The 21,804-nt window shown below is 29.4% G+C and overlaps 1 protein-coding gene across 5 annotated transcripts in view; it reads left to right on the top strand.

The window, feature by feature from the left end:
- Positions 1-10,117: 10,117 nt before the first annotated feature.
- Positions 10,118-21,804, top strand: part of LOC142318865 (putative phosphorylase b kinase regulatory subunit alpha) — a 149,233-nt gene continuing 137,546 nt past the window's right edge. For 4 of the 5 annotated variants that reach the window (XM_075355436.1, XM_075355435.1, XM_075355438.1 and 1 more), the window contains exons 1-3: positions 10,118-10,391; positions 18,789-18,947; positions 21,497-21,713. In XM_075355436.1, coding sequence (XP_075211551.1) covers positions 10,314-10,391; positions 18,789-18,947; positions 21,497-21,713 — 454 coding nt within the window. In that variant the 5' untranslated portion in view covers positions 10,118-10,313. The remainder of the gene's footprint in view (positions 10,392-18,788; positions 18,948-21,496; positions 21,714-21,804) is intronic. The other variant, XM_075355439.1, reaches the window with a different exon arrangement.

The raw sequence follows: 21,804 nt of genomic DNA, 5'->3' as shown, positions 1-21,804 counted from the left end.
GTTTTGCCTTGCTTGAGTTACGCACGGGAACACCCAAGAATACAAATTATTGTAAGTTTTAGCTTTAGAGATGATCGAATTCGAGTGGCAGATCTACAGAGAGATTTTACTTCGGTACGTTTCCTTGAAAACCAAATTTTTGGACTCGTGCAGACCATTGCGAGTTATTGGTTGAGAAAAGAAAAGATACGAAGAGAGAAAGAGAAGCTTATAAATTATTTTTGCCAAATTATTCTCGAGTGTGGTGTGCGCGAGGCGAAAGGAAAGAGATAGTGTGAGTGCGCGCGCGCATAAACTTGCGCAGAAGGAAAACTAAGGAGATATTGAAACTGAAGGAAAATTGAGAATTAACTATTTTTATAGAAAATTAGAGGTCATCTTCTGAACTGAGCAAAATCATTCATAAAATAGAAAAAAAATCTATAAAATATATGTGAAGTTGATGAAATAAAGTTTAAATGTAAAACTACCAATTTTTTAACGATAAACTGAACCAATTTATCTAATTTGAAATTTTAAAAAGTTATGTCATAACCACACTCTGATCCTAACAGTATTCCATAACAGTAGTCCATTCTCAGTGACTAATGCTGTTGATTCTCATTTTGGCTGCAGCTGATATTGGTGGTGGTTTTTTTGAGTTATGAAGACATATTTTGAATGCAGTTGAAAATGTGTTAATTTTGTCTATTCATTTAGTGCAGCATTGTTGAGCTATTTTGAGTTTTAATATTTTGTAATATTCAAGTCTGTTAAAATTTATATTTTACATTAAAAAAAAAAATGTTGTTATGTGTAGCAGCAATAATTCTATGCACATATTTATAGTATCAATGTTGGTGACTTTCAGTCTATGAGATGATAAGCAGATTATTTACTTTTAAATATTTATTGTACCTTTGTACAAAGCTGCATCCTGGTTGTCCATTGTAGAACAATATTTGATACCAGTACAGGTTTTTTATTAATCCACAGGTATATGTCTGCTTGGTCTTTTTTTTTTGTATAATGATTTATTTTTATTTTGAAGATCACAGTGTATTTGTTTTAAAATTTGTGACTTATTTTCCCAGAAGAGGTTGTTAAGTATGTTAATGTGAGTTTTTTCTTGATTACCTCTGTTTTTATTTCAATTGTATTTATTATGTGTTGAATAAGTTAATGCAGGTTGTGTTACATGTGTAAATATGGGCTAGGTGTTTTATATTGTTGGATTTTGTTGATGTTAAAATGAAAAACATTCATTGAAACTTGATGGATAGTAGTAGTTAAAGCAGATTATTGGGTAGTTTAAGTTGTTATGAACCTGATATATTCATTAAAATCATTTTTTTTTTAATTTTAAACTGCTTTTAATTGTCTGCATTTTGTAAAAAAAAGCTGTGAAATCAACAAAATTTGTTTTCAACTGTAACATTTAATTATGGTGTATTTTATTTATGCATGTTAAATAATTTTTCCCTCCTCTATGAATCATGAGACCTTGCCGTTGGTGAGGGGGCTTGAGTGCTCAATGATACAGAGTAGCTGGACCGAAGGTACAACCATATCGGAGAGGTATCTATTGAGAGCCAGACTAAGGAATGATTCCTGAAAGAGGGCAGCAGCTCTTTCAGTAGTTGTTAGGGGCGTGAGTCACAATGACTTAAACGGCCATATCAACATCGCTCAGTTCTCTGAGTACTGCGCAGCTGAAAGCATGGAAAACTACAGCTGTTTTTTTTTTCCAAGAAAATGTGGCTCTCTGCATTTTCACATAACAATAATGGAGGCGCCTTCCTTGATAAAATATTCCGGAGGTAAAATAGTCCCCCGTTCGGATCTCTGGGTGGGGACTACTAAGGAAGGGGTCACCAGAAGATTGAAAAATAACATTCTGCAAGTCGGAGCATGGAATGTTAGAAGCTTAAAAAAGGTTGGTAGGCTAGGAAATTTAAAAAGGGAAATGAATGGGATGAAGGTGGATATAGTAGGAATTAGTGAGGTTCGGTGGGAAGAGGAAGGCGACTTTTGGTCAGGTGATCTTAGAATAATTAACTCAGCTTCAAATAATGGGCAGGCAGGAGTAGGTTTCATAATGAACAAGAAGATAGGGAAGAGAGTAGAGTATTTCAAAACGCACAGGATAGAATCATTGTAATAAGGATAAAATCAAAACCTAAACCGAGAACGATTGTTAACGTCTATATGCCTACAAGCGCCCATGATGATGATGATGAGGTAGAGTGTGTATATGAAGAGATTGATGGGTGTATATGAGATTATAGTGGGTGAATACGGGCTGGGCAAAAGGAATGAAAGAGGGGACAGACTTATAGAGTTTTGCACGAAGTATAATTTAGTAATTGCCAACACCCAATTTAAAAATCATAATAGAAGAATATACACTTGGAAAAAGCCAGGCGATACTGCAAGGTATCAGATAGATTATATCATAGTTAAGCAAAGATTTAGAAATCAACTCGTTGACTGCAAAACTTACCCTGGAGCAGACATTGATAGCGACAATAATTTGGTGATAATGAAATGTAGATTGGGGTTTAAAAACCTGAAGAAAAGGTGTCAGATGAATCGGTGGAATTTAGAGAAGCTTGAGGAAGAGGAGGTAAAGAAGATTTTTGAGGAGGACATCGCAAGAGGTCTGAGAAAAAAAGATAAGGTAGAAAATGTAGAAGAAGAATGGGAGAATGTTAAAAAGGAAATTCTTAAATCAGCAGAAGCAAACTTAGGGGGAATAAAGAGAACTGGTAGAAAACCTTGGGTTTCAGACGATATATTGCAGCTGATGGATGAACATAGAAAATATAAGAATGATAGTGATGAAGAAAGTAAAAGGAACTATCGGCAATTAAGAAATGCTATAAACAGGAAGTGCAAACTGGCGAAAGAAGAGTGGATTAAAGAAAAGTGTTCAGAAGTGGAAAGAGAAATGAACATTGGTAAAATAGACGGAGCATACAGGAAAGTTAAGGAAAATTTTGGGGTACATAAATTAAAATCTAATAATGTGTTAAACAAAGATGGTACACCAATATGGTACACCAATATATAATACGAAAGGTAAAGTCGATAGATGGGTGGAATATATTGAAGAGTTATATGGAGGAAATGAATTAGAAAATGGTGTTATAGAGGAAGTTGAGGAGGATGAAATGGGAGAAACAATACTGAGATCTAAATTTAAGAGAGCATTAAAAGATTTAAATGGCAGAAAGACTCCTGGAATAGACGGAATACCTGTAGAATTACTGGGCAGTGCAGGTGAGGAAGCGATTGATAGATTATACAAACTGGTGTGTAATATTTATGAAAAAGGGGAATTTCTGTCAGACTTAAAAAAAAATGTTATAGTCATGATACCAAAGAAAGCAGGGGCGATAAATGCGAAGAATACAAAGCAATTAGTTTAACTAGTCATGCATCAAAAATCTTAACTAGAATTCTATACAGAAGAATTGAGAGGAGAGTGGAAGAAGTGTTAGGAGAAGACCAATTTGGTTTCAGGAAAAGTATAGGGACAAAGGAAGCAATTTTAGGCCTCAGATTAATAGTAGAAGGAAGATTAAAGAAAAACAAACCAACATACTTGGCGTTTATAGACCTAGAAAAGGCATTCGATAATGTAGACTGGAATAAAATGTTCAGCATTTTAAAAAAATTAGGGTTCAAATACAGAGATAGAAGAACAATTGCTAACATGTACAGGAACCAAACAGCAACAGTAACAATTGAAGAACATAAGAAAGAAGCTGTAATAAGAAAGGGAGTCCGACAAGGATGTTCCCTATCTCCGTTACTTTTTAATCTTTACATGGAACTGGCGGTTGATGATGTTAAGGAACAATTTAGATTCGGAGTAACAGTACAAGGTGAAAAGATAAAGATGCTACGATTTGCTGATGATATAGTAATTCTAGCCGAGAGTAAAAAGGATTTAGAAGAAACAATGAACGGCATAGATGAAGTCCTACGCAAGAACTATCGCATGAAAATAAACAAAAACAAAACAAAAGTAATGAAATGTAGTAGAAATAACAAAGATGGACCACTGAATGTGAAAATAGGAGGAGAAAAGATTATGGAGGTAGAAGAATTTTGTTATTTGGGAAGTAGAATTACTAAAGATGGACGAAGCAGGAGCGATATAAAATGCCGAATAGCAGAAGCTGAACGAGCCTTCAGTAATAAATATAATTTGTTTACATCAAAAATTAATTTAAATTAATTATATAGGAGGTGAAAAGATTTTTGAGAGTGTATGTTTGGAGTGTCGCTTTATATGGAAGTGAAACTTGGACAATCCGAGTATCTGAGAAGAAAAGATTAGAAGCTTTTGAAATGTGGTGCTATAGGAGAATGTTAAAAATCAGATGGGTGGATAAAGTGACAAATGAAGAGGTATTGCGGCAAATAGATGAAGAAAGAAGCATTTGGAAAAATATAGTTAAAAGAAGAGACAGACTTATGGGCCACATACTAAGGCATCTTGGAATAGTCGCTTTAATATTGGAAGGACAGGTAGAAGGAAAAAATTGTGTAGGCAGGCCACGTTTGGAATATGTAAAACAAATTGTTAGGGATGTAGGATGTAGAGGGTATACTGAAATGAAACGACTAGCACTAGATAGGGAATCTTGGAGAGCTTCATCAAACCAGTCAAATGACTGGAGACAAAAAAAAAAATAATTTTCATACACTGACTGAACAAGGCAACACAATATCAGTTGATGAAATAAGGAGCAGCATCAGCATCGTGACTGCACAAGTATTACAATATGAGTTTTATTGTGAATTTTAAATGACATATAAAATAACTTTGGTTTGGTTTGTCATTAAAAAATTAACAATTTTACATCATTTTCAACAATGACTAAGGGCAAAACAATGAAAAAAGGTTTAGTTTTGAATTTAGATAGAATATTTCTTTTCATATAAACAAATAATCACCTCTTACAGGTTGAATGCACATTTCATTACTCGAACACTTTTCAGCAAATTCTGTTTTACAATAACTTATTGTAAATAAAATTAAAATTGAGATGAATAAACTGCAAAGATGTTTATTTCTTACTGATATAAGATGTTATTGTTTATTTCTTATTAGACATTTACTGAAATTTTCCATTTATGTTACATTTAACTAATTGATATTTAACAAAAATGATTTTATTTTCCCTTAATCATATAGAAGGATACGGTTTTGTACAGAACCAAAAGTTAGCTTGACACTCTTGTTAGCCGATTATATAGAATATTATCATAAAACTTCTATAAAACCTGAGTAGTTTATTTTATTTTATCGATTTTATGATATATCAATAACATTTTAATAATTAAAAAAAGCCAAAGGGAAATAAAGTAATTTATTTCTAATTAAATTACTATGAGTAATAAATGAAAATTATTTTATTTTCTGTTGTACTCCATTATTTTTTTTTTAAATAATAAAAATAAAAATGATTAAATTTCTTTCTTTTAGCATTTTTAGCATTCTTTTAGCATTTCTACACACCTGCATTTGCTTATTATCTCTCTCTCTTCCTCTCTGTCTGTCTGTCCTCTCTATCTGTCTGTCTGTCTCTCTCTTCCTCTCTGTCTGTCTGTCTCTCTCTTTCTCTCTTTCTCTCTGTCTGTCTGTCTCTCTCGCTCTCTCTCTCTGTCAATTATTTTTAATGAAATTAGCTAAAGTTTAAACCAAGGTTTTAAAAAATTCGTTAAACATTTTTTTAAAAATAGGCAGGGCATATATGACTTGAATTTGAGAAGGAACAGAGAAAGAAAGACTGATTTACAGTTGGGTGCACAGGTATATAAAAATTTATTCTTTAAGAAGTTAGGTCTATAGATATTTTATTTGGGTGGTATCCTGGCCTCTATCAGGAGGGGCTAGTAAGAATGAATTATTAAATTAACTCTTTGCAAAATTAGAATTTGAAAATTTATTGTTAGCAGATTAGATGCAACTGTTTGAGAACACATTTGCTGCTTTTATCAAATATTTACAGGCCTAATTTCTGTTAGAATGAATTTTTTTACCTTATTGACAGTGTTATGAGAAAAACATATTTCATTATTTAATAGTACAGAAGACTTGAAATTAATATAATTCTGTCTATATTTTCAGAATACTTTGCACTTTCTGCAAACTGACTTAACTTTTTTGTAGCGAGGAGATTTAAACAAAATTTGTTTTAAAATTTATCTAAATATCCATTTGTCATTGTATCATTAGTGATCTAAAATGTAACCAGGATAACCTGAAAACTAGTACCAATTTTAACGTACCTAGAATTGACATCAGTAGATGTACTTTTTAAACCATATCCTCAGCTTAAGAGTTAAAATATAAATACAAAGAAAAGATAAGATATGTATGTAACTAGATGAGTGGAAAGGACTATGAACATATGCAATTTTATTTATTTGTACTGGGAACAACACTCTAGATAAGAGGATTGACTTAGCTCTCATTCAAAAATGAAAATTAAGATCTTGCTTTAAAAAAGTATATTATTTTGTAAATATAAACATAGTAAAAATAATGTGAATTTATTTTCATAATAAAGAAATTATATATTAAAAAACCAAAGAAACCCTGTAAATACTTTTTAAGCTTACAAAACACTGGCAACTGATGAGAGTAGCATTCATTCCTGATGTTAATTATACTGATCTCAATATTTTTTTTTAATTTTTAATTTCAGAAACAGGGCTACTCATAGTCATTTGTGTAGGAATTAATGCAAATTTTTCTCAAAACATATTTTTAATTTTATTTTAACTTTTAATTTTATTTATAAACTATAATTTTATTTTATTTTTAATTCTATTTCATTCCTTTATATTTGTGTATTCTTTTATATTTTTTTATTAATCCACAGGTATGTCTGTTTGGTCATTTTTTTATACTGAAGTTGTAAAACTTACTGTTGATCATTTTAGATCTATTTTCATTTGTGTTACTTTACTGTAAACAAGATTTTCTAGATTTTACTTTTACAAAAAAAATGATGTTCCTGTGGTCATCCACAGAAATATAATTTGTGTGTACGCATGCATGTGATAATTATTACAATGTCATAAGTTTATGACATTGGTATATAAATTTACATAAGTTTAATATTGAACATTTATGTTTTATGAAGCTTATTTTATTTTCAGAATAAAATCTTTTTAATAAAACCTACCATTTTCATTGTTTTTATTTATTTAATATGTATATGTATTCCTCTGCAAGACAAATAAGCTTGCAGAAGTTGAAGTACCTAAATTTAAACGTTATCAATTTTAAATCATTATCTCGGTATACGTATTGCATGTGTAATCAATAACAGCCACATTTCAGTTACACCTCTTTTACAGTATTTCCAACAAAATGCTGACAAAGCTACTGGGTGTGTACAAAATTTTAGAAACAAAGAAAAAAAATAGTGAATGGGATTTTCTTTTAAAAAGTAAAGGTTCAAGATTTATTTATATCAAGCCAATACTATTACTTTTCTCTTAACGTAGCATAATTCTTTGAAATACAAGAAAGAACGTAATTATGATTAAGGTTCTGTTTTCAATGAAGATAAATCTAAAGAATCTTCCAACCAGTTTATTTTAAATTAAATTAAAAGATTTACTTACATAGATGTAATATTACACCAACCATTATTAACTATAACTGTTAAGGAAGCACTTGCCTTATATCACTGTTTTTTTTTAATAATGTTTTTGTATAATCAATTTTTCTTAATAAGTATATTAAGAAATATACTTTGTATAAGTATACAAAGGACACTTGCTGGGCAGTAAGTGACTGAAGGCTGATGATCAGTGCTTTTTTCAACAGCTGTTTTGGATGCCATTTTGTAACTGAAAATTTTATGAAAAATAATTATTATAAGTCATTTCACCTAGCAATGAACTTTACTGCAGCTATCATAAAATGGATATTGGATGAACATGGCTGTATCTGGATCACAAGGATCTGAAATGAAAAGCAGAGTCAAAACAAGACTTGCTTTACCCAATCAAATAAATTATTTTCATTTTTCTGATAATTGTAATTGTGGCCATCTTTATTTTATCTTTAACTAGCAGACCTGGCAATGCTTCACTATTGCTATATATATATAGATAGAGAGAAAGAGTGAGAGAGAGTTTATATATATATATAAATATAGAATAAAAAAGTCTGTTTGTATATTTGTTTGTTTCGTAAATATCTTGACACTGGCCCCACCTAGCGGGTATAGTTTTTGCAAAAATATTTCTTTTCACGTAACTAACATTCATATTCTGAATATGAACCAAATCGGTCCATAAATATAATTTTTCTAAATATCTCAACCCCAGCGCCATCTAGCGGGTTCATTTTTGCAGAGATAATTCTTTCCATGTAAGTAACATGTATTCTGAATGAGGCAAATCGAACCATAAATACAATTTTTTGAAATATCTCGACACCAGCGCCACCTAGTGGGTCCAAACTAATTCAGAAACCTTCCCTGGCATGCGTCCAACCATTCCCCAAAGTTTTATCACTATCGAATGAACGGTTTAGGAAGGCATAAGAGACATACAGAAAGACAAACATTCATTTATATATATATATTACAGAAATTCCTTTTTCATGTTGCTAAACTTGCACATAAAAGATTTTTTGTACAAATGTTTACCTTTAATACAATAATATTAAAAATAAATATATCATGTAATTAACTTCAACCATTTAACATGCTATTACTTAACAAAAATGTTTGTTATTAATCTAATATTTTAACGTATTTTATTTGCAAGAAGCTTAAATGATTAAACATTTTAGGATGACACTATACTAGGCCATCCATGTGCAAAGTAAGTTATAAGTGAAAGAAATTATGTGACTGCTTAAAAAAACTAAAATGTCTAGCGCCATCAAATGAGGATTCTTAGACTGCATGAGTTAATGAATTAATTTTACACATTGTCTGATAATTCTGGTCTATTAGGACTGCAAGTGAACAGGTTGAGAAATGTTTCCTTAATAGCAAATAAAATTAAACTATTAAATAATAAAATAAAATGAGTTGATTTGAAGTTTTAAGGTCATTCAAATCTCATGTAAAGAACACACACAAGAGCAAATTTTTTTTTGGAAATCATATTTTTGAACTTGGAATCTAGATTCAAAGAATGTGCAAATTGAATTTTTGCATGTGTGCAGTACTTCCTCCCATATACTTTGTGTTGTTGAAAAAGTAAAGTATTAATTTTTTTGTTAGATATTTTTACTCTTGTACCAATTTTTGTATTTCCTTTTATTTTAATGCATTTCTATTTGTAACTTTGTCTAGAAGTAAATTACAATTTAATATAAATGTAGCTGCAATAATATTTATTACTCTCAGAGTAAATTAATAACCTGGGTTTTCATATTAGATGACATAATGACTGAGAAACTTTGATAAAACTTAAGTTGTTATAAAGTGGTCTGATCCAATTACAATGCAACTGATTGGTGGTTCACAAGGCTGGACTGAGCACTGTAGAATGTGATCAGTTTGAGGGCAAGAAGATGACCTCCGTTAAAGCCAAAACTAGCAAGGAACGGAGGGGGAGGTGTAGTGACAAGGTGGGTTCTTCTCTCCTCGGGGAGGAATCGAGATGCAGCTGATTGGTGTTCTTTAGAAAAAAAACAAACATTTATTTGTTTTATATGATCTTAACAGAATTTTTCAAACATTATTTTTTCTATGTTTTGGGATATAATACTGAAAAACTTTGGAATCATTTGAAGAAAATAAAGTACAAAAAGTAATACAAAAAATGCTTCACTAAGTGTTATTAAGGTAGGAGTGTAAAATTAATCAATTGGTAGCATAAAGGAGCCATCCCATTATGATAACATAGTTATGCAAGGTTTCTTGCTTAGGCATGTGATACTCTCAAAACTTTTACGGATATTTTTGACGTAAATTAACTAGCTTACATGGGTAAATTACAATTCATTAGGGTACGGGTATAATGAGTAATTACAGATTTAAAAAATTAAAAGTGTGAGTGAGCCGCCATCAATACTTAAAATACAGCATTTCGATTATCGATATCTACAAACGATGTACTTCGATATTGGTAGAATGTACGTTATGTTAACCTCTTTTGAAGGACTTTAAAACTTAGTAATTGTGTTCAACGGAACTTAATTCTATTTTGACATGTGGTTGTAACAGTGTTGTCATTATTCGTAATGTTTGATTGATCTGGATGTTTTAAGAAAATTTATTGTAAAATTTGCTGCAACAAATTTATTTTAAAGGTGACAGTTTATTTATTTTTGTACGGAAATGAGAAGTCGAAGTAATTCTGGTGTTCGTTTGGACTATTACCAGAGGATTGTGCACAAAATTATCATGTGTAATCAGGTGTGTCATGGTTTTGTTGGTTAAAAAAAACTTATATATTTATATAACGTTTTTAAATATATATATATATTTACAATTTGGTTTTACCACACTGTATTATTAGGTGGAAATATGTATATGTTAGGCCATCAGTCAGATTGTTTGTTAGTTATTCCCTTATATAATCCGATTCTATACTGTGCTTTGACTACTCCGGAGACTGGTGCCTTTGATCAAGAGTTATAAGTTGTGGTTCTTTTTAACTGCTTTTAAGTTCCACTTCCTCCCTGAAAAAAAAGAATGCATTACCAATACCGGATTTTTAATTGTGGAGTATGATTAGAATTCACACCATAGAGTGTACTTCCACTACCTTTTAATAATAATAGTCTGTTGAAGAACACTCAAGTTTTAAAATGTTATTTTCTTTTAAAAATTATTAATTACTTTCAAAATTACATAGAAAATGTATATCTAGAAGATCTTTTTGGGTGTTAATATGCAGTGTTTCAGTGTTTATTAATGGCACAAATGTTATAGTGTTAGTAAATGCCTTTAGCGTGTGATAGAATAGTAATTTTAATCTGATTGTTCATTTGATCTTTTGTTTTTTTTTAACTTTAGGGAGTTTGTAAATTTCATTTATGTGTTTTATGTTGGATCTAGTTTTACATAAATTTTGTGGTAAATATCTTTGTATGTGATCCAGTTTCTTTGAGGTGATTTGCAAAGGTAGATTCTGCTGTTGTGTACAATCATGTGTTCTTTATATTTGAATGAATTTACGTTAAAAGTCTACCCAATTTAATATTAAAAGCAATCACTACAGTTGGTTGATGCATGTTAGTGCTTTGTATTTTGTATTATTAATGTAGTTTTTGTTTTTTATTTTAAGTAACATTTAAAAAAATTAATTTTTCCACTTTTTTGTATTTTTCACTTTTTTATTTACATTTAGTAGTAGTACCTCTGTGATATTGGCTTCATCAGAATTTATATGTGAATATTTGGATAAAAAGCAATATTAAAAATAAAGAAATTTTATTTTATTTCTTAAGTCATCGCTATAAAATGAACCAGTTTGCTATTTTTTTGGTTCAATAATTTTAATGATATATTTTCTAAAATTAAATTAATAATAATTACAGTTGTTTAATATAAATGTATTCATTAAAATAAAACAATCATAATGTTTAAATTTTACTTGTTCTGTAATTATATTTTTGTGGCTGTTTTTTGTTATGTGTGTTTTGAGAGTAAGGAATTTAAATTTGCTTTAATATTAGACTATTTTTTATATTTGAAAGTCTGATTATTATTATTATTATTAATGTGATCAGCGTAATCAGATATGTGTGTATGTGTTTTTTTCTAACCTTTGGGACCACTGTTAGGTATTGCTTCAGAGGATGAGATGAATGACAATTAGCATGTGAAAATGCCATGCCTGACCAGAATTCGAACTTGGCACTTCTAGATGAAGGGTCGAGGTGCTACCACTTGCGCCATAAAGGCCAGTGTGTGTGTTTTGTAATTTTTACAAAATTTTTGTTAATTATTTATACGTAGAATATTTTTCAGTTTTGCTGTCCCCATTTTATAAACTAAATTTGTGATTAATTATTTTATTTAATTTTTGTTACATTTTAAAAGCAGTTGTAACTACAGAGTTTGTTTAACTTGTTCAACTACAGTAAGTTACTATTATTTTGACATATATAGGTTTTTGCCAAGTTATGGTGATATGGGTATATTGATTTATTAACTGTTATTCATATATTGTTTTTTAATCTATATCCACCCTCAATTTATTTTTATCCTTTTTAATGCTAGTATCCAAATAATGAAATGTATTAGGTAATTTATTTCTATTTCTAAATTGTATTCATTATATTTATGAATACTGTGTTTGGGTTTATAAAAATGATTTTTTATTCCAATTAATTTTTTATTGTATTTATATTTACCTTTTTTAGTGACTGCAGGCTAACATTGAGTATGAGTTTGGTCAACATACCTAATCCATTATTTTATTTCATTGGTATTTATATTGGTAACTTATTAGAACATATATTGTAAAAGTAACTATGACATTATACTACTTAAAGGTGAATTCATTGTTTAGCCTTATTCTTGTAAATAGTATTTAACATTAAATATAAAGTAACTGTGATTCATTCAGTTTTTAATAATGATATTAATGATCGCTTTGTTAACAGCAGCTGAATAATTCATTTTATATCAGTGACTGAGGTAGAAGATATAACTATATTTGGTATTTATGTATTAGTCCATTGACCAATACATCGCAAACATTTGGGTTATTGATATAATATCACCTGATATAATCATTATATTACCATTTTTACAACCATTTATATTTATTTTATATAAATATAATATAACCAAACTTAACCTACACTCATTTTATTTAATTATTATTTAAATAATAAATAATTGCTTAATTTATTATTTAAATAGTCAAAACAGTACTGTGTTAATTAGTCATGGTTAGCAAGTGAAGTGAGCATAGGTTAAGTTCGGTTAATTTATATCTATAATTATTAGCAATAATGCTTATATTTTTAATATGTAAAATATGTTAATGATCCCATAACTTTGAAGTATTTTCAAAGTTATGGGATCATTATGGTTATGGTTGATGGGTTAATATGTAAGTACCCTATAGTTTTATCTTTTTAACTATTTATTTTAAATTTAAATTTCCACACACACATTATGACCATTTATTCTGACAGATATGTTTTGAGAATGATCTCTGCAAAAGTGCTGAATGCAGAGGAAAAATAAAGCAGTAAATGGAAAAATTAATTAATGATTTTATTCTCCTGCTAGGATGCAATTTGCTAGACTGTTAATAGAAATATAACATGTTTATAAATTTAAGTGGGTTATTAACTTCTAATCAACATTTATTTTGTTTAATTTGTTGCAATTATTAGCTAATCATGGTGCATGTATTTAGTAATTTAGCGTGTATAAGAATACTGTTTGTTCTGAATGGGGGGGACTGGATGTGTTGTAGTGGGTTTCTTGTTTGTTTATTTTTGTAACATTTTTGTCTATATATGTCTGATATGGTGAGTCATGGCTAAATGTTGTACTGAATTCATATTCTGCATTGAAATGTAAGCTTGGGTGTCATTTATAGATGAGAAGTATTGTGAATGAGAACTTACATAAATATATATATGTATATATATATATATATATATATATATATATCAATTTAATATTATATGAAATATAAATCACCAAAACACAGTAATTAGATAAATTATACCTACCTTTTTGATTTCCAATAATCACTTTCACATCTTCAATCTTCTAATAACCTGCTTCTTCAGTTGGTATTAAATTCTATTTTTATTACATTAAAACTTACTCTTTTTAGTGATTTATCTTTTTGTTCAGAACTTATAATATTTTCTATTGTCGAATTTTAAATGATATTAAACATACATGTACTTGTGCTTTCCAGACTGGACAGCACATAATAAAGCTATTAACAAAGTATATATGCTATATATTGCTATACACACACACACACACACACACACACACACACACACACACACACACACACACACACACCCACACACACACACCCACACACACACACACCCACACACACACACACCCACACCCACACCCACACACCTTTTTTATTGTTGTAGAAAGGATAAACCATTTTAAGTGACCCAAAGATGGTTGCCTGACCAATTCAAAAAAAATTGAAACTTACCCACTTGTTTCCTACATGTCTCAGGACATTAAAACTATTTTTAAAATTTTTTTATTTAAGCTGTTTACCTGTGGTGACCATTTTTGTTACGGTGTACACACTTACTTTTGTGATTGTAAGGGTTTATGGAAAAAATCATAACTAAAAAACTATTGGTCCTGAAAGGATGAAACAAAAAGCACCTTATTCATATTTTCTCGGGGTAAAATATTGGTCCAGTGGTTTATTTACCTATCTCTCTTTCTATGAGAAAATTACGAATGAAGTTGAACATGAAAAATGGTGAAATTTCACTTTTGGTCATTTTTTTCAAGAGGCAGGGATATGGCATACACAGTTTGAATTATTTTTTTATGTGTAGTTATATGTTAGTAATTTTACCATAAATAATATTAATGGTACTATACTTACCCCTAAACTTTTATGAACTTTTGAAAACTAATTTTTAAAAAAAAATTCAAATTTTGGCTTCAGTAACTCTGATTGGGCTGGTGATAAAAATCTCAAATTTGCACTACTTGCAGTGTTTTTGTAGATGTTTATGGCAGATAAAAAGTTTCTTATATATTGTACTAATAAAAAATTTATAACCTCTCAAAAGTCATGAAAAACCTGTTAAAAGCAATACCAGTACTTACGTATTAACGCCACCGCAGCTACAGCATTATTTAAAAACAAAGTAGTCAATCAGATTTCGGTGGAAAATGAACAGTCTCTTTATTAATTTTAATAAATGGTTATTTATTTTATAAATATAATTTAACCAAACTTAACCTTCGCTCGCTAACCTTGACTAATTAACAGGAGTGTTTTGATTTTTAAATAATAAATAATTGCAATAATTACTGAATTTATTAAATAAATACTCAAAAAATTACGGTGTTTTAACGTGTTTATACGTTTTTGTCAAAATTCAGTCACCTGAACAGTTCTTTTGTGACCCTTTGAGAACTCATAAAAATACAGTTAAGAAAAACTTAAGACAAATAACATTAGAGCAAGCTCTTAAAAAATATATTTTTCCAAAGCTAAATTTAGTTCCCGGAAAGTCTCTTTGTGTTAACTCTTTCAAAAATATTTTTTCTCAGCAGAACAAAGAATTACATTGAATACGAAGACCAAGAGCAATACATTGCCCCACATCATAGTACTGAACAATTGGATGCTGCTTGTAGCAGTTTGGGTGTAACACCTCCATCAAAATTGAAAAAATTAAGCATCAAAAATCAAAGGCCATCATCATTAAAGTTTAAAATAAATAAGGTATCCCAAAAATTAAAAAAGAATCTTGAATTGTGTTTTGACTTAAAAGTTTCTAAAAATGAATATCCAGCTCAATCTTCTTAGCATGAATATGATGATCATATTTTAAAACTAAAAGAAAAATATGATCTTGCTTCTAAATAAGATAAAGTTAAAATTATCAGTTTACTTCCCCAATCTTGGACCAGATCTAAAATAATATAAGAGTTCAATGTGTCTGAGTGTTTAGTTAGACTTACTAGAGAATTAGTTAATAAGCAAGGCATTCTACCGGAGTTAAGTGAAAGACATAAAACAGGAATTAGCAACGACACAATTAAAAAAGTTGTGTTGTTTTGTGAAGATGATGACAATAGCAGGCTGTGTACATGTAAAAAGGATTGTGTTGATGGTGTAAAATGCATAAGCAAAAGCGCCATATTCTGATAAACTTAAATGAATTGTATGTCTCTGTTAAAAGTGAAAACCCTGAGGAAAAAATTGGAAGATCAAAGTTCTGCGAACTCTGTCCAAAATGGTGTACTTGGCTGGTGCATCCGGAACTCATACAATTTGTGTCTGCTCCCACCATCAGAACATCAAACTCATGATTGACGGTCCCAAACTTAATGTTGATTATAAGGACTTAGCAGACATCTTTGTTTGTGATAGGATTCAGGCAGTGTTTGACATGCTCAACTTTTCCGAAGAGTGTGATGTGTTGCAAGATACAATAATGTACAAACAATGGGTAACAGCTGATAGGGCAGAGATGATTACTGTTCTTCAGACCAATGAGTTTTTTAATCATTAGTGAAAAAATTGGAAAAGCTGAATTCACCATTTCATGTCAAAATCTCAAGCTCAGTTTTTCAAGAAGAAAAAATCAGAATTAGGTGAAGCAGAATGTTTGGTATTGGCAAACTTTGCAGAAAACTTTTCACTTCTTGTACAAGATGAGATACAAAGTTTCCATTGGGTCAACAGCCAAGCCACAGTTGACCCTTCTGTGTTCTATTTCAAGGAAAATGATGTATTACTACACAAAAGTGTCTGTATTTTAAGTGATCACTTGAAGCACGATACAGAAACATTTTATTGTTTTCAAAAACTTTAACAGATCATATCAAGGAAGTACATCAGAATGTTAAAAACTTATCTATTTTACTGATAATGCTTCAAGTCAGTATATAAATAAAAAAAAATTTCCTAATTTGTGCAGCCAGAAAAAAGACTTCAATCTTGAAGCCGAATGGCACTTCTTTGGATCATCCCTTGGTAAAAACACCTGTGATGGTGTGGGAGGAACAACAAAATGAGAGGTGGCAAAGGCAAGCCTGAAAAAACTATTAAACAGTCTGATACTAAATGTTGATGAAATGTATTCATTTTGTAATCACAAGCTGAAAAACATCAAGTATTTTTTGATTAAATCAGATGAGATAGCCATGATTTCAGAAACTCAAAAAAACTGTTTTGACTGCTGTGAAAAAGTTGTTGGTACTAGAAGCTACCACAAGTTTGTTCCTGTATCAGAAGGCATTGTAAGATGTTACTTTACTTCAGACTCCAAGGGCTATGAAGACAATCCTGTGTTTGTGTTGTACTATTTTCATGTAAGAAAAACTGTTATGGTTGTGTGTATGACGATCAGTGGTGGATAGAAGTGGTAGATATTAACTTTGAAAATTATGACATGCAGGTTCATTTTTTCCACCCAGCTGGACCACGTACATCATTTCAAAAGTCTCAACAAGACAAAGTGTGGGCACCAATCTGCAAAGTCCTGAGAAAGTTGACATCACTTGAACTAACTACAATGATGAGTTGTTCTCATACAATTTCAGGAGAATTATCAGAAGAGATATTACAGCTGTTGGTTAACCATACTAAATAATAAACTTTCATTGCTACAAAAACAGGCTATTTCATTGAAGAATAATTATAATTTTGCTGTAATTAATTTTTTCTTCGATAGTGTTTATAAAAATAAACAAATGTAAAAATAAAAATAAATTCTTGAAAAAAGATGTAGGTCACTCATTGAAATCTGTTTGACAAGCATTTGGGTAAGTTTTACAAGCATTTTTGAACCAAATTGTATTAGGTTACTGATATTGGTTATTAAATTATGACCTATCATTAATAATTAAAAAAAAAAAAATACTATTTTTAAAGTATTGAAAACATCAACTTCAACAACATAGGGGCTAATTATAAAAATGAAATGTTTTTATTTGCCATAAACATCTACTGCAAGTTGTGCACATTTGAGATTTTTATCACCAACCCCATCAGAGTTATTTGAAGCCAAAATTAGAATTTTTTTTAAAGGTTTTTCAAATGTTCATAAAATTTAGGGGTAGGTATGTCACCATTAATATTAATTAATAATAATATATAATATAATATTATTTGTGGTAAAACTATTAATATATACCTACATATAAAAAACTAATTCAAACTGTATGCCATCTCTGCCTCTTGAAAAAACTACCAAAAGTAAGATTTCACTGTTTTTTGTCTTGTTCAGCTTTATTGGTAATTTTCTCATAGAAAGAACAAAGGATCTTTTACCCTGAGAAAATATGAATAAAGTGATATTTGTTTCATCCTTCCAGGACCAATAGATTTTTAGTAATGATTTTTTCCGTAAACCCTTACAATCACAAAAATAGGTGTGCACACCTTAACAGAAGTGGCTGCCATAGGTAAACTGCTTAAATTAAAAAATTAAAATAAAAAATAGTTTTAAAGTCTTAAAACGTGTAGGAAACAAGTGGGTAAGTTTCAATTTTTTTTTGAATTGGTTAAGCAACCAGCTTATTTATTTTTGGGACACTTTAAATGGATTGACCTGAAAATAAAAGCTTAACTAATTTTTTGTTTTAAAAAAGTAGGAATAGCAGCAATGTACTAATTGTGGAAAATATTTTCATGGTTCTTTTTGTTTGTTCTGTCATTGTATTTTCAATTTTTTCTTGTTTTTATATCAAGCATTCTATATAAATTAAAAGTTTCACATTCCATAACATGGTAAATAGCATGAAATAAGACAGTTGATTGATGATTTAAATAAAATATTTTAAAGACCACCGGATTAAAACAGTATGGTTGTTTCATAAGTGAACAACATGTATGTTTATTCACATGTGGTCTTTTATTACTTATTCTAGTAGCCTTAGATATTAAAGAACCAAGTATGTTTTCAATAAATAAATTTTTAATGAAATATTGGAATTTTTATATTACAATTTTAATGGTAATATATGATTTCTTGTTTTTATTTGAAATTAGAAAGTGTGTTCTATATTACAGAACTGATTAGATAACACTATTTCTAAAGAATTTTATTATCCTAATGCTGCTTAATTATGCTATTTTACTTATTTCTTGATTTTTTTTTTTAGAATCCTGTAACCGGTCTATTTCCTGCAAGTCCAGATAATGAACATGCTTGGATCAGAGATAATGTCTATTGTATATTGGCTGTATGGGGTCTTTCAATGGCTTACAAGAAAATGGCAGATATGGATGAAGATCGAGCAAAAACATATGAACTTGAACAGGTGTGTTTGCTATCTTTTTTTGTTTGAAAAGATGAATATGTAGTTTATATAAGGATGAAGTTTATCAGTTGATTGACTGAAAGTAAGTGTATTACTTATTATTACTATATATTTTGATTGTATGCTGTGTTTATGAATTGGTAGTAGATATAATTGTTTGTTGAGTATAAAATAATATTTTTAAATTTGTTGGGATATAGTGGACAAAAACAGTTAAAATGTAACATAGATATAATTTTGTGTGTTTTGCACAATTTTTAAAATCTATTTGGCATAAAAATTATTAAATTACTTGGTAAATAGAAATAAAAATAATTGATGCCCTGTTTTTGATGAATGAAGTTAATGACTACTTTACAAAAGGTAACGTATGTATCACCAATTGCCAAATTAATTAGTAAAAGTACTGTTTTATGTATGAAGACCTGTTTTATTAAATGGTGTTTTGGTATTCACCAGAGAAATATGAAGTAGACTCATTGAACTTTTAACTTAACAATTTTGATTCAGTTTCTAGTTTGTATTGAGGTCAGGTATGTTTTACATTCTATAAAATTATCTCTCATTGGCTAAATTTATTCTGATGTTTGAGTTGTCTTACTTGTTAGTGATACAAATCTACTAGTGGTCATGTTCCAGTCTACTTTCTCATTGTTCTGTTTTTGATTTACTAGTTTGTGAATGGTATAAATGATCATGTTCCAATCTACTTGGTCACTGTTTTGATACTTCTGCTTCGTAGTCTTACTAGTCAGTGCTACTTGTGAATGATACAGTCACATTCTAATCTGTTGTTAAGTAACTTTTGAATTTGATGCTACTAATTTTGATAAACATTATTTTGAATATTTTAACCTACTTTTGCTTAGTTCTCAGATCATGTGTTATTTTAGTTCTTCATTTTTTCCTCTCACATCTTTTTCTTCAAAACGTTTACAAATTTTACAGTATGTTTAGATTGTTTAGAAATTCCAGACACACTTGGTAAACAAAAGTAACAATCAGTTACATGATCCTTTGGTTCATGCCAAACCATATGTACACCAAATGGGAAAGCCTTCTGTGTACCTTTCAGCCATCCTTTTAAATATACAGAACAATTAGTGCGTACTATATGAGGATCCCACGTCTTATCCTGATCACAAATTTTACACTGAAAGTACAAATTATATGCTTTTTTGATTAGAGGTGTAATGGTTTTTCTATTTGATTTTACAGGAAACTTACCACATACATAACAAAAGGCATCCACATCATTTATACAATTTTGAGGCATTATTACACGGCAATGTTAATAAATTTAAGACAGCAATAAGATTGAACAAAATTAATTCATTCCTAAATCCAGTGGTTAATACAAACAACCCAGCTGTGTTTTCAGCTACATGTTTTGACCTGCACAGACTTGATTAATCCTGCCCATGAAGGCTTGCTCTTCAGTATTAGATATGATGTCATAATATGTGACCATGATATGATTTAATTCTTTGTCTAGTATTGTTTATTTATAGCTTAAAAATTAGGTTAAAAAAATTAAACAATAAAAAATTAGCTAACAAAATATAATATAGGAGCTTAAAATGATAACTGTATGTTGAAAAATGAAAAAAATCCTTAATTAAAATTAAAACATTTTTCAAAAATGGTGGGTGATAGAAAGATTCTTTCATATTTGTTTTCAGCATCAAAAAACAGATTAAAATCATGTATCGGATGCTAGGAAACAAAAATTATGTTTATCAGTGTTATCATTTAATTCATTAATTTTATTTATCACAGAAAATGTTCATGTATTTTTAGGGTTATGCTGTGACTAATCACAATTTTGTTATAAAACCATTTTTTAATTGAGTAATTCTATTCATATTAAGAAATTATGAATAAAAAAAATGAATATCCTTTTATTTAAAATGTATAAAGGAATGTATGTACTAAAATGAGAAAAAAATATAATTTAAATTTAATAGAAACAAAGTGTTAATTTTCTTTATAAAATTTATCTTTGCTAAAGAAAACTATGTAGAAATGACTTACTTTACAAAAATCTACTAGGTTCATAGAATCAGGGATAAATAATTATCTTTATTAAAATTAGTCTATGCTAATAAATTTAAAAGGTGTTGAATAATTTTTTTTTAGAATATTCATTTACAATATCTTTTCATGAATAATAAAATGTGGGGTGCCTGAATAACCAAATCTAATGATTAGATCACATTGACTTAAGTACAAGGCATCTTAATAAACTGGGAACCATTCAACCAGTTGAAAACAATAGGATACATTGGAATGACAATTGTCATGCAGTAAGATTTTGGAAATATTGCTCAGACTTACTTTTGGTTGGTGTACATAAAATCACTTGTAACATGTAAATAGTAATTATTTATAAGTTTTCTTAACAATTTTTTACAGAAGATTTTGATGGACATTAGTAATAACTTTTAAAAAAAAGTTATTTAAAAAAAGTTAGTTTAAAAAAACTAACTTTTTTCTAAACTTTAACCTCTCAAAATTTACTATTTGTTAATTTTCTACTCCTGTTTTAGAGTTGCGTTAAGTTAATGAGAGGTCTTCTAATGGGTATGATGAGGCAGAAAGAAAAAGTTGAACGCTTTAAAATAACACAAAATCCTCTGGACTCGCTGCATGCTAAATACAGTTCATCAACTGGTCAGACAGTTGTTGGTGATAATGAATGGGGTCATTTACAGGTCGATGCAATTTCATTATATCTTTTGGTATTGGCACAAATGACTGCTTCAGGTATTATATTATTTTGTTATTAGTGTATACATTTATATTGTTATAAAAAGAAGTAGAATTTATTGATTGTCTGGGCTATTCAGAGGAATTA

Source organism: Lycorma delicatula, chromosome 2 (genome assembly GCF_047948215.1).
Source record: "Lycorma delicatula isolate Av1 chromosome 2, ASM4794821v1, whole genome shotgun sequence".
NCBI lineage: Eukaryota > Metazoa > Arthropoda > Insecta > Hemiptera > Fulgoridae > Lycorma > Lycorma delicatula.
This window is presented reverse-complemented; position numbering and strand designations above follow the sequence as displayed.